We start from the raw sequence: 13,070 nt of genomic DNA, 5'->3' as shown, positions 1-13,070 counted from the left end.
AGGCTATTCAGTTTCCAAAGTAGATAAAATTCAAGTGGATCTTAAATAATGTTTTTAAAGAAAGTATTTCTTGAAACGTGTTCATTGCATAAAGCGCGATAACTGAAGTTTTTCTGTCTATTTTTGCTTGAATAGTTGCAAACGCATCTTTAGCCCCCTGTTTTTCGTTGGCTTTTTGGTACGAGCCGATGGGGTTCTCCCCTCTTGTTCGTGACGCTGTTGGTTTATTCCCGATTGTTTCCGCCCCCGTCGGTTTCTTGACAGTTCGGTCGGTGTGTCTCTTGGTTGATCTGCCCCTACCGCTGCTGTCGCTGTCTCTAACGCCATGTTGTCCCAGTCCCGGTGCCTTTCCCGGACTCTCGGTCGCTCCCTCTCCGCTATCAGCCAGGTAAGGACTGTCAAGACGAGGCACGCAGCCCGGGGGGGGCTGGCTAGTCTGTGTTTTGGAAGTAAAGCACATAGTTGAGTAGGCCGCGGGTAGGCCTCACCAACACCCAAGGACAGATTGACACTCAGTTTGTGGGGTTCTGGGGTAACTTCCCCAACGACACAGAGGGTCACAACACCTGACAACGAGAGTCACCTCGGCTGTGAAACACAGGCGATCCAATGGTGGAGCAGCTCTGTGTCAGAGACAACAACTGTCGGTCAAACAAGTACTGTTTGTGAGGTCATCTGAAGTTACTGAAAAATGTAATATTTTGTGAACTGAAAAAATATCTATCTCTATCTATCTGTGGGAATGTAATTATTCCACGTCTTTCGGTACGCAATGATCCGAGTCGTTACAATGCTCCACAGGTAATTTTATGCATTCATCATGTAACATGATTATACCAAAGTCCGTAGTATCGATAATGACCAGTTTAAATTCAATTTGATTTTCAGTTGTCATTTTTAGTAGTTTGACAGGTTTACATGCCAACATCACTGATACATGCAATATACAAATAACCATAGTGCATGTCGGTGTCTTTGAACTTCTGACTAATAAGCAATCGCACTTAAAACAAAAACAGATGCGTTACTTTTGCAGACGTACACGTTATCTTGCTCTTTTAGAATTCAGAAAATGAACCCTCATTTCCCTTTAGCCTGGGAGCTGTACACAACAGCTGTCCATGCAAAACTAGCCCTGTGAATGATTGGTGGACGTGAATTACTTCAGGCAAAACAGCCCACAGTATACAGGGACTTGTACTGGAGTATGCACAATCTGTCAAATTGTAAAAATTGTGTAATACTTGCAGTTTGGTACATAAATGTGTAATGATACCACACACTTTTGTTGTTTTTTTTTCATATCATAACAAATACAAGTGTACAATAATTAATTGATAGTTTTAGGAGAGATTTATTCATAGATTTATTCAGCGCTGCAGTTTTCCCCCTTTTTCAGCAGGCCATCACCATTGTTATACTTAATTTCCAATCCTTCAAGTCTCTCAGTCTCTTCTGATAGCATCTGAAAACCACATGTATGAATGCAGTTACACTGAATCCAGTACTGTCCTGGATATAATTATTGCACAGTGCGTGCTTGTCAAGTGGATATTAGAGTATGCATGAATTTATATTGCGAAAAACTAAATCCGTAGTGCACCTAGTGTGTCGTTTTTCATCTAAGAATAGTAAGCCCCGTGTCAAGTTTTAGCTTTTTGAAATACAATTAATTAGGGGTTAATAGTAGCTTTCAAGAACCTAATAAACATGGCAAGCTTCTGCAGGTTTCATAAATGTTTTCCTATTGTGCTGTACTTCTCATGCAAAAGTCTGATGTAAGTGTGTACTCTTCTTTACAAAATCATCTCGGCATTGCTTTAAGTAAACATTACAGAAATTTTAAATTCAGCACCCTCATTATTGCCCATAGTGACATGTTTTAAATGAAGGACGTTTCAAATTTGAATAATAGTTTTTGAGTCTTAGGCACTGATGTGATTAGGGGTTGCCTCCTGTGACTTGAATTTTAATTGAACAACAAAACAGGAAAATAATCAGAATGGAATCAGAGTTTAGGGAGAACTGTGCAGTTGATTCATATTGAGCATGATGTCTGAATACTGAGTTCTAGATGTTTGCTGTTTCTTCCTACAGGGTAATAATGTCTTAGGAAGGCGGACTGTTTCAGGTGAGTTGAGATGCTTACGTTCTTAGGGATTGCATGCAGAACGGTCAGTCTTGCCTGATGTTTTGAATACAGGATCTGTGTAAAATAACAAATTCCAAATGAATGATTGATTCATGAAAGGTTTTCAAGCATGTGACACCCTCTGATGAAATAAAGGTCTTTCAAGCAGTTAAGTGCGCTCTATAAATAACTGATTCATTAAATTTGCTATTAATAGGATATCTTTATTTTCATTAAAAAAAAATGAGAAAAATGTGTTTATTACATGTTTTTCTATTGCAGGCCTTTCTGCGTGCCATCGGCTAGCTTACAAGAACAGCAGACAGTTTCCGTGAGTGTGTGTGTTAAATATATATTTTTAATTTGTGCTATACTGGTCAAGTTGGCAGGATATGTTAATCTATTTAAAATACATTTTATGAGTCAAGTTGTATCTACTAACCACAAAGCAGAAAACAAGAATGTACATTCAAAGAATAATATTTTTTGCTTTTTATATCATTATTCACAGTAATCATGTTGTCAATCTTCTGTTTCAGGGATTGCAACACCAGATCCAGTGTCTTCCACATCAGGTATTTCAAGACCTCTGCAGTCTGTAGTAAGTATTTCTCAACAATCTGGTACATTATTTAATGAATTACTTCTGATAACCAATGATTACTATACTATTAGCTTTAGTGACCACGTTCAGTTTTGAGTCCTTACACTATGCATTTCCTTACTCCGATCGACGGTGTTGTGTGTTTACCCTCTTTTGTTTGTTTTACACAGACAATGAAGTGGTCACGGTAAATACCCCTGCATTTGCAGAGTCAGTCTCAGAGGGAGATGTCAGGTGGGAGAAAGGTATGCCTTAAATTACATAATGCATCTAGCTCAGGGGAGCACAACTGAGGGTCCAAGTCACTCCAGGTTATCATTAAATAGTTAATAGATTAAGACCTGGATAGAACCTGGAAGAAATAACAGGGATATAATGACCCTAGCTGTGTACATCTGCTCTTGTTAAAAGTTCTTGGAACAGTGTGTTCTGGTTACCTCGCTGGTATCTGTAAGGTAAAGGCAAATTACTATTTAAAATTTGTCAGAGGAATGAAGCATGTTCATTCAAACAATGAATATATGGAATATTTTACCAGGTGAGGTTAAGCACTGGAATCATTTAAAAAAAAAAAAAAAAAAAAAAAAAAAAAGATTGTGCTATGCTATGGATTAATATAACTAAACCTTTACTGACACCCTCCCTATATCGGTTTGAGAGTCATGAGTGCAGACCAGGCACAGGGGTCTGCTGCCTCAATAGAAAACTTAAGCCATGGTAACTTTAAACACAAAGTTTATCATAGAGGTTGATTATTTTTTCATTTACTGAGTGATGGTGCAGGCAATACTGTGATGCTGTTGCCTATTACTTGGGAAAACAGTATAATTTTTTTTTAACATGCATTTTGCATTTTTTTTTTTTTCTAGCTGTGGGAGACACAGTTGCTGAGGATGAAGTGGTGTGTGAAATTGAGACTGACAAGGTGTGAACATTTGGCTTTCTAGACTTGGATATGATTGATCGCTATCGACTAGAAAAATAAAGACACTTACTGTAAGAACAGCAGAGGAAAGGGAGAATATGAACCTTGGAGGCCCCAAGTTAAGTTCACAAATGTAGGTTTACATTGTTCATGAGGTCACTGTGGTGAGATCTTAGATGCAAAACCCCAGAGTCAAAAATTGGGTCATTCATTCTTGTTTTAGTGGTCAGTTTGCATGTCTTCTAACAGCGAGGATATGGTGACATTTCTTCTAAAATGTTGTTAATATGTAATCAGAATTAACATATAATAGGACATGTTTGCCTTAGTAGCTCTATTTCTTTCTTTTTTTCTTGTCCCATCTGTGGGGCCAGAACATGAGTAATAAGTTTTATGTATGTCTAAGTGAGTTTTCCTTGATCTCTTTATTGTTTTGAAGGATTTCTGGCTGTACAATTGTTTCAAGTATGCTACAATGCTTGGCAGCCTTGTCATCTACAACCCTATAAAGTCTCAATTTTTATATGTTATTAATGGGCTTGCGTCTTTATTCAGACATCAGTGCAAGTTCCCTCACCCGCTGCTGGTGTGATTGAAGCTCTCCTGGTCCCAGATGGTGAGAAAGTGGAAGGGGGAACTCCACTCTTCAAACTTAGGAAAGGGGGTAAGCTTTCTGGCTTCATCTTTTCTTTAGCTTTTTTAAATATTATTTTTGGTTTTGAATAGGCTGCATATATGGTTACAAGACAAAATAAATACCCTTAGATTCCACAGGGGGCTCCCTACTTGAATATAAAAGGTCACTGTAGGGCAGTGGTGGGTAACCTGCAGCCTGCTAGGGGTGCGATAGTGGTCCTCGCTACCTTGCCAAGCTTTATAGTACTCCAAGCTTATACTGTAAAAAACATAGCTTTGTAATATAGAGCCGCGTACTCTAGCGCTGTGGAACAGATTGTGTAGAAAAACAAGCTGTTGATGGTAAGCATGGATGAAACATTGTAACCTTTCAGTGGAAGAAAATGCTCCCAGTCACGTGTTTCTGCCCAAGTCCCAGGATAATCTATGCAATAGAGTTGAAAAAAAGGCCAGAAGGGGCTGGTCTCTTTAGCTGTGATTTAGAAAGTGTAAATTTACTATACCAAACCACTGAGAAAAATAAATAAAATGTATTCAAGATTTTTAAAACGCTCGCTTGTCAGCACACTGAGCGTATTATGAACAGCGGCAAGCGGAAATTATAAAAACGTAATTACAAGAGCACCGCTCCTGCAATGTTCTTTTTAATTAATCACACACAGTATCACAGTAAAAATATAGTGGACTATGTTTTCTTAACTTCTTTGGTGGAAATGAAGTTGTGACATTCTGCTTTCTTGTGCAAGTGCTGGTCAGATTATTAAATTATAATATCATATAAAGCTGTGTCTTTCCCTTTACCCAGTCTCTTATTTTACAAAGCATTTCAAACAATGATATCACAAAAATATGATGATCACTGTATTTTCTAAACGTTTATTAATTAACCCAAAAAAAGCAACGATTGTGTAAGAAGTTTAAACCTTGAAGACCTTGTATTTTTTAGAAAAGCATTGGTTGTCTTTAAGACAGTACACTTCTGAATAGTCAAGTCTTGATGGGAGTGCAACTGCTGTGTGATGGGGTGCTGCAAGGTCTGTCGCTAGGAGATGGTTGTTGTTAGTAGGTAGAATTTGTACAATACATTACTGCAGTGAAATTGGGAAGAGAAGGTTTGAGTTAGGTTTAGCAAAGATAGTTTAAATGGATACATAGGGATACAGCTGCTTCAAAAAGTGGTGAGGGCAGTATAGTAAAGAAGAGAATAATTAGCAACAGACTGATTTGATGGAAATCTCCATGTGCTTGCACCAGCCTTATGCTTGACTTAATAAAGCTGGTGGAAAAATCACATTAATGGTAGGAACTGCACATTTGTTAATATTCATTATATTTGTTATTCAGTTGAAATGGTGACATTGCTTATATTTTAATCAGTGAATGTATTTTTGATTGTTTCTTTATGCATATTAATTGGTGGTTTCTGGTATTTGGATGTGTTGTTGGGTCTGGTAGCCCTCAGGGATGTTTAGGACCATGCATGCAACCCTTTCATTCATTTCACTTGCCCACCCCTGCTGATGAACTGATCTTTTTACATCTCATTATCAACCACATGATCAGGAAAATGTTGAAGAGTTGACTTTTATGAGTTTTCTTTCTTTTCTTAGCTGGCGCTGCCAAAGCCAAACCAGCAGATGCCCCCCAACCTGCCGCTCCTAAAGAAGAACCTGTTGCAGCAGCGGCTCCACCCCCGTCTGCTGGACCCATCCCCACCTCCATGCCCCCTGTCCCGCCAGTACTGGGGCAGGCCATGACATCTAAACCTGGTGAGTGACTCGGTCTTCTGTGCAACTGCCTTTTCAGTGACAAGTCCAGTGTTACACCCCAATGAGTAATGCATTCCTAAAACTTTTATATATTTAACACATACAAGGTAAATCTAATATTTATTTCGAAAGTCATATAAAAAAAAATAGCTAAAGAAGAGAAATGGATGCTTGTAGTTAAGAACATTACACACGCAGGATTAATAGTAATTTTATCTGAAAATGTTTTCCCCCTATAGTATCGGCAGTTAAACCCACAGCAGCCCCCCCACCTCCCCCAGCTGACTCATCATTGAAAGGATCCAGATCTGAGCACAGGGTAAGGATGGGAGTAAACAATTGCTTGTGTTGAAGAGAACTGTGAATCTTAGATTCGACAACTGTAGGTAGAAGATTATGATGCAGATTTGTTACTCTGTTCAGTGTAGACACAGATACAAGGGATTACTTATTTTGTGCACTGTTAAGTACAGTATGGATACTCATGTGTACCAAAAACACAATATAACAAATGCTAAGTACACAAAAATATGAATTACACCAGGATGAACAAAAACCTCAGGGTTAATGTTTGACTGCAAACAGGATAGTTGACTGTGAATCTAAAATTTCTCGTTTTCAGTGGGCATATATTTTATGGTCAGTGTTTGAACTTTGTTTTATGTCTAAGAAGGGACTGGTATGCACAGGAGAAAAAAAAAGAACTAACCACTTAGTGATTTTAATCTGAGATGATCAGCTTTTGTGGTTTTACTCCCCTCCGCCCCGTTCATTTAACAGTTGTTATTTTTCTACAAGAGGTGTAAGGCTAGCAGTTAATAGAATCGTCTTATTTAGAAGGGATGAGTGTCCTACACTTCCTGTAAATGAAGTGCACCTACATTAATATTAAAAGAATGGTGGGTTTCTTTTTTCTGTACAGACCACATCAGATGGGAGAAAAATGTGTGTAATGTGTCCCGTTTGCAAGTTTACTAATGAAAATATGTTTCAGGTGAAAATGAACCGAATGAGACTGAGGATTGCTCAGAGACTCAAAGAAGCGCAAAATACCTGCGCAATGCTGACCACTTTTAATGAGGTTGATATGAGGTGAGAATCATCTCGTTGCCAAGGTTTTTCCGAATTAGTGCATTACTGGTCTACTTGTAGCCAACTGCATGTTTGAAAATGGAAGAAATGAAGAAAAAACATTATAGGGGTCTATTTCTTAAAGAACAGGCTTATAAATGAAGGCAGCAGGATTAAGATCTGCCACTGTTTAGATCATTGCGATAATGCAGTATGTATGTGTACTGTAGATGCATTACACTATTCATTTTTAACCCACATTTTGGTACTTTTCAGATCTCCTCATGTTGCGTGTTGCAAATTATGTATACCTGTGTTTCATCTTGAACATTAAAATGAGATAATCCTGCCGTGTGTGGAATACCCCGATTTAAATGGGATGTCCCCAGCATGACTGATTTGTAACACAAAATGATTCTCTGACAAATCTGCCTTTCCATATCTAAACTAAATAGGTTCTGTTAACTAAACAAGTAAGGTAAGATTTACATTAGAGACGGTTCATTTTTGTAATTTTCCAAAAGATTTTTTTTGTTGTTAACAGTGACATTTACAGGCAGTTGCAATAGTAATAGATTTTAAACGGTGCTATTGTAAATGGTTATGGATTAGTTGAAATCCAAACTGTCCATAAATCAATGTGAAAAGCCTTTAGCTCTGTTTGTGAAATCCTATACCTTCTTTAACAACAAAAATGTAAATATTTTGTACCTAATGTCTGTAAAACAAAACTAGCTTTATTAATTTACGTGGAAATGCTGTGTTTTTCCTACTCGGGAGACAACACTTTTGAACATTTCTTTGAAGAGCTAATGAAGGTGTCATCTTACAGCTATTTAGGGTGTTGTTATGCGTTGTAATTCCATTTGAATTGATTGGATAGAGAAAGACTCGCAAGGATAGCGTTATTCTGGAGACTAAGGAAGGAGACAGGTTCGGAGGCCAGAGCATCTGAAAACCTCCTCTGGGAATAACCTGATGAATGAGAAGCATGTTAAAATGGAAAAGGCTTTTACGATTAGGCAATAAGATTTGGATGGTTTTTAAAAGTGAAGATTTGTATCGTTTCTTCTCTCCTTTCTCGGAGGTCCTGTGTCTTGGGAGGTGGTAATGTCGTTAGGGGAAGTAATCCTAGAGTTAAATAAGGTTACAGGCAGGAAAACAAACAATTAAACAAAATAATAAAAGGGCAAAAACACAGATAAAGGGCTGTTTTATCTGAGAAAAGAACAGATGGATGTCTTGTCTACATGAATGGTCTGTATTGAGTAGTACTGTACAGTATTTTATTATTATATTGGGATAATACATACAAACTATTTTTAAAATAAATACAAATGTGTTTAACCCTTTCAGGCATGGTGAAGTCATGGGGACAGATAAAAAAAAATAATAAAACTCTGCTAGTCTTTATATGAGCCTTTTATGACGATCCCCATATAAGCAATGGGAATAAAGCAATATTTCATGCATGAAGGGGTTCATATAAAATAATAATTTTTAAAATGGTAAATTGCTTCTAACATTCTATTAAACTGTTCAGTGCTGTAAATGTTTAAAAAACTTCACTCAATGTGGCCGTTCTAAGTTGTTGTGATTTCAAGTAAGGTGTGAGAATATAAGAACGTTTTATTATTTGTTCAAGATAACAAGAAGCTGAAATACCCACAAACTGTAGTACATGCTTGTGTATGGGCTGTTCCTTACATGAAAGGTTTAATACAGATTTGAAAGAATGTGAAGTGTAAATCAGGAGTGGCGGGGTTTGAATACATGTTTACAAGTAAATATTGTCTCAATTTTCATAACTAGTTGGTCTGTTATAACCAGCTGCAGGCTTTACAACTGCATATTCCTATCCACAGTAATATCCAAGAAATGAGAAGCAAACACAAAGATGCTTTTCTTAAGAAACACAGTATAAAGCTTGGCTTCATGTCTGCGTTTGTGAAAGCTGCTGCATTCGCTCTGCAAGACCAACCTGTCGTCAATGCTGGTAAGAGTGCCAGCACTATTTGCTGTTTCTGGTAACGCTAAGCACAGTAGTTATATTACAACTAACTTTTTTTCATGCATCCATTTTTACTTAAAACCAAAAATCTCATTCCACTTATGTTACTCCCCTTGAAAAATACTGGAAAATAATGTATTTAAGAAAAGTTTTTTTTTTCCCCAGTACTCCATGCATTATATAGATGGCAATGCAAAGACAATTTGTAAGAGAAAAAGTAGTTTTATTTTAAGTTTAGGTCGAAACAAGCCCAACTATAACAGGGACTACAAAAAGTCATACCAGCTGCTGTATTGTATTGATAATGTGTTTTACATTGATGTTACTGAACTTAGAACTGAACAGATACTTGCATCTGTATTGTAACTGAAACAAATCAACTGCACTGGGCTGTAATTAAACAACTAGAAATACCAGATTCTATTCCATGCACAGTACTGATTTATACTGTGTTGTTTAATGGTAACCATATTACTTGGAAATAATAATATAGCTGAGAGGTTTTGAAAACAAAGCGTTGCTAATGTTTATCTGTTGATTTAATATACACAGTGTTTAAATGCAAGTTAGAGTTCAATACTTAGAGTAATCATTGTAGTACTAAACTAAATGATTCTGATAATTAAAAGATGTTAAGCCAGCGACTTTTTTCAAAGGTGTATGTTAAAAATGGAATGCTGGGAGTGTGTGCAAGCTGTTGTGGTTTTACGTTCAAGTAGATTTAAGTATTCAATTCTAAAGAGCCCCAAAATATATATTTTTTTTTTTGACGGCCACAAAAACCTTCCATAAGCTACTCCGTTCTACTTTAAGAGCCCACAGAAAATAGGTGAACAGAACAGTTCATCTTCGCTGCCAGCTTCTGAATGCATAAATATATCTACAGCACATACATACCTGTGGTCTAAAGGTTCAGAGCTTGCCATTTGCAGGTTAAGGTTTGGTATGAAACACTGTGTGGGCACCTAGTTCACCACATGTGAAAATACACTTAATGTTTCAAATATATAAACAGCCATAAGTGTTGGTTGTTTTCATTTAACCCAGAAATGCCCGATTTTATTTTTTCTTCGGAGACATTGTCATTCATGCACTTAGACCCCAACAGATCCCGTTTGCTGCATAGACTGTACATTCAGTTTTATTCAGTTACAGGCTTGCAAATGCATTCTTGGCATGTCTTTGAAAATCACTTTTTAATTATTATTTTCTCTTTTAGTTATTGACGACACTACCAAAGAAATTATATACAGGGATTACGTTGATATTAGTGTGGCTGTGTCGACGCCAAAGGTACATTTCTGTGTTTTTTCTGACTATGCGATGATATGTTTCACTTCCCTTGTACGTTCACATGAGGCCATGCTGAAGTGGCCTACTGCACCTACTAGTGTCACTGTATAACATGATTTTATTGAATAACTTATTGTGATGTGCTGCTGTTAGTGATGTATCATCTACCTTTAACATTTAAGCATTTCTTTATTGTGACCCTCAGTACTGAACACTATATTGTATCCAGAAGTCACTTGTATTTAAAGCAGTTTTAATGAATAGCCATGTATCCTTCCAGAAATGCAGAGGTCAGTCATGTTTGTGTGGGTAAAATTGGACAACAATTGAATATTTCAAGGGGGGGGGGGTTTGCTTTTAATGACAGGGCCTTGTGGTTCCAGTAATCCGGGGCGTTGAGATGATGAACTTTACTGACATTGAGAGAACAATCAATGAGCTTGGAGAAAAGGTACACGCAAGATTGATAACTCGCCAGTAACTCTAATAATGTTATGTATTTTTTTTTGGTGAAACAAGAAAAAATGTGCAACTCCTTTTTTCCTGCTTGTTTTGCTTGGGTCATACCTCTTTAAATGTGTAATTTATTTCTAGGCTCGTAAGAATGAATTGGCAGTAGAAGATATGGATGGTGGGACCTTCACAATCAGCAATGGAGGTGTTTTTGGATCTCTGTTTGGTACACCTATCATTAACCCACCACAGTCTGCTATCCTGGGCATGCATGGGATCTTTGACAGACCGGTTGCTGTTGGTGGCAAGGTGAGCTTGTATGAATAAGTCCTTTTATTTAAAAAAAAAAAAAAAAAAAAAAAAAAAGTTAACCGGATGGCTTTGAATAAGCTTTTGATAAATGACTGTCTACCACCTTCATTCTTAGTGGCTTCTATTAATGTGTGTACATTGCAGTGAATGTCAATATTAAGTATGCAACATCGTAATCTTGATATAGCGGCTGCAGTTTGCCAAATTTGAAACCTGAAGTGTGAATTGTTTTCAAGGGGAGGGAAGAAGTTATGTTCCACTAGGGTTTGTTTGTATTCAGTTAGAACTTTGAGGTATAACGTATTGAATTAGACACATGTTTTGGCATTAATGATTTATTTGCTAATTGATTTTGTTTCTTTTCTAGGTTGAAGTGCGGCCCATGATGTATGTTGCTCTCACCTACGACCATCGGCTGATTGACGGTAGAGAAGCAGTGACCTTCCTGCGCAAGGTCAAGTCTGTAGTGGAGGACCCCCGAGTACTGCTCCTTGACCTGTAATTCAGAGCACAAGCACATTTAGACCATTCTATTTAATAAGTCTTCTCTACAGAAGAGGTGGTATATACCCATTTATGACTACGCGTTTCATAAGTCTGTTTTAAAAAAAAAAAAAAAAAGAGAAGTTGAGTCTGATTGCTTACTCTAGAAGGGGGCAAACTGCATGGATTCTACCAGCATAAAGGTGTAACGATAATATAGCGCAGGCTGGGTTTTCAGTAGATCAGATGTGAATGATGAGATTTGTTTAGAAACTTTTTATTATAGATTTGATCCCATCTTAAAATTCATTGTGAGAAATGATTGGAATTTCAGAAGAAAAAAAAAATGCTCCCAAACAAATGTTATGAAATTCATTGTATTGCACAAAAAAACACATTAATGTATACCCTGGAGTTTGCCTAAATCCATATGTGTAGGCTGTCTGTAAAATGCACTGAATTGTTTGTCTATAAATACTGTGGTCTATATGGTAATAGAAAAAGTGTAAACCAGAATCCCATCTACTGGCATTGCTTATTTCTGGTCAGTTAAGAGATAGATATATTTTTTTTCTTAAGCTTTGACGTATTTAGAAGTAGTGTTGACGTCAGTATAAAATAGACACTCAAGTGGGTAGTGCATCTTTCAGCAGGTTTGAGATCAGCTTTGTTCACCTTGGGATCAGATACACTTTATTCTGTATACTGAACTTGTAACTATTTAAAGAAAATGATTTTAAACATTAAAACACAGGAAACCTCTGATGAAAGTATTTGTTGTTATTTTGTTTTTGGATGGTATAACAATTTTATTTAATTGGTATAAAAATGTCTATCAGTTATCGTCACACCCAGGTAGGCATACAATTCAGTTTTCATTTTCCTCTAAAGCTCTTGGCACAAAGTTGAAACACAAATGCACAGTTCCAGCAATTGGCCACTGTTGGTTATATATGCTGTACAAACATCCTACTTTTGAAATTGGATGTAAATAAAACAATGAAAAAATTGTTAATATAACACTGTCGTCAGTTTTCTGTACACATGCATACTCAGACTTGCTATTCAAGGTACCTCTGAATAGATTCTATCATGTCATTATCCTATATATTCATGTATATTAATCTTTGTGACCTGTTGATTCATTTGCTGGAAAAATATACCCAACAGAAATGTTGGTTTTGGTAATGGCTTTTCAGGGTATCCTCTCGTGTGTGAAGTTTATATAGTTATGGACTGAGTAAACAACTCAAACAACAGAAATGTGCCTGCCATTTCTTTCATTGTTTAATGCTAGTAATAGCCTACTTCCCTAGCAAGTTGGACTTGGACAGTATTGTCAAATGCTACCTTCGACATGATATATATTAAAGGAAATACTT

General features: G+C 36.9%; 1 protein-coding gene across 1 annotated transcript; it reads left to right on the top strand.

Annotated features, from left to right (window-relative positions):
- Positions 1–230: 230 nt before the first annotated feature.
- Positions 231–12,461, top strand: LOC121329849 (dihydrolipoyllysine-residue succinyltransferase component of 2-oxoglutarate dehydrogenase complex, mitochondrial-like). Its single transcript, XM_041275761.1, has 15 exons — positions 231–388; positions 2,098–2,131; positions 2,414–2,462; positions 2,671–2,732; positions 2,906–2,980; positions 3,605–3,660; positions 4,216–4,324; positions 5,907–6,065; positions 6,305–6,384; positions 7,060–7,157; positions 9,002–9,132; positions 10,367–10,440; positions 10,808–10,891; positions 11,035–11,202; positions 11,573–12,461. Exons 1-15 carry the CDS (start codon positions 326–328, stop codon positions 11,705–11,707), a joined length of 1,377 nt encoding a protein of 458 aa, XP_041131695.1. The 5' UTR covers positions 231–325; the 3' UTR covers positions 11,708–12,461.
- Positions 12,462–13,070: the final 609 nt, after the last annotated feature.

This window comes from Polyodon spathula, chromosome 17 (genome assembly GCF_017654505.1).
Source record: "Polyodon spathula isolate WHYD16114869_AA chromosome 17, ASM1765450v1, whole genome shotgun sequence".
Classification (NCBI taxonomy): Eukaryota; Metazoa; Chordata; class Actinopteri; order Acipenseriformes; family Polyodontidae; genus Polyodon; species Polyodon spathula.
This window is presented reverse-complemented; position numbering and strand designations above follow the sequence as displayed.

Coding starts and splice junctions, on each gene's coding strand:
- LOC121329849 (XM_041275761.1), top strand. CDS start 326: ATGTTGTCCCAGTCCCGGTGCCTTTCCCGGACTCTCGGTCGCTCCCTC. Junction 389..2,097: donor CCCTCTCCGCTATCAGCCAG/GTAAGGACTGTC, acceptor TTCTTCCTACAG/GGTAATAATGTCTTAGGAAG. Junction 7,158..9,001: donor TTTAATGAGGTTGATATGAG/GTGAGAATCATC, acceptor TCCTATCCACAG/TAATATCCAAGAAATGAGAA.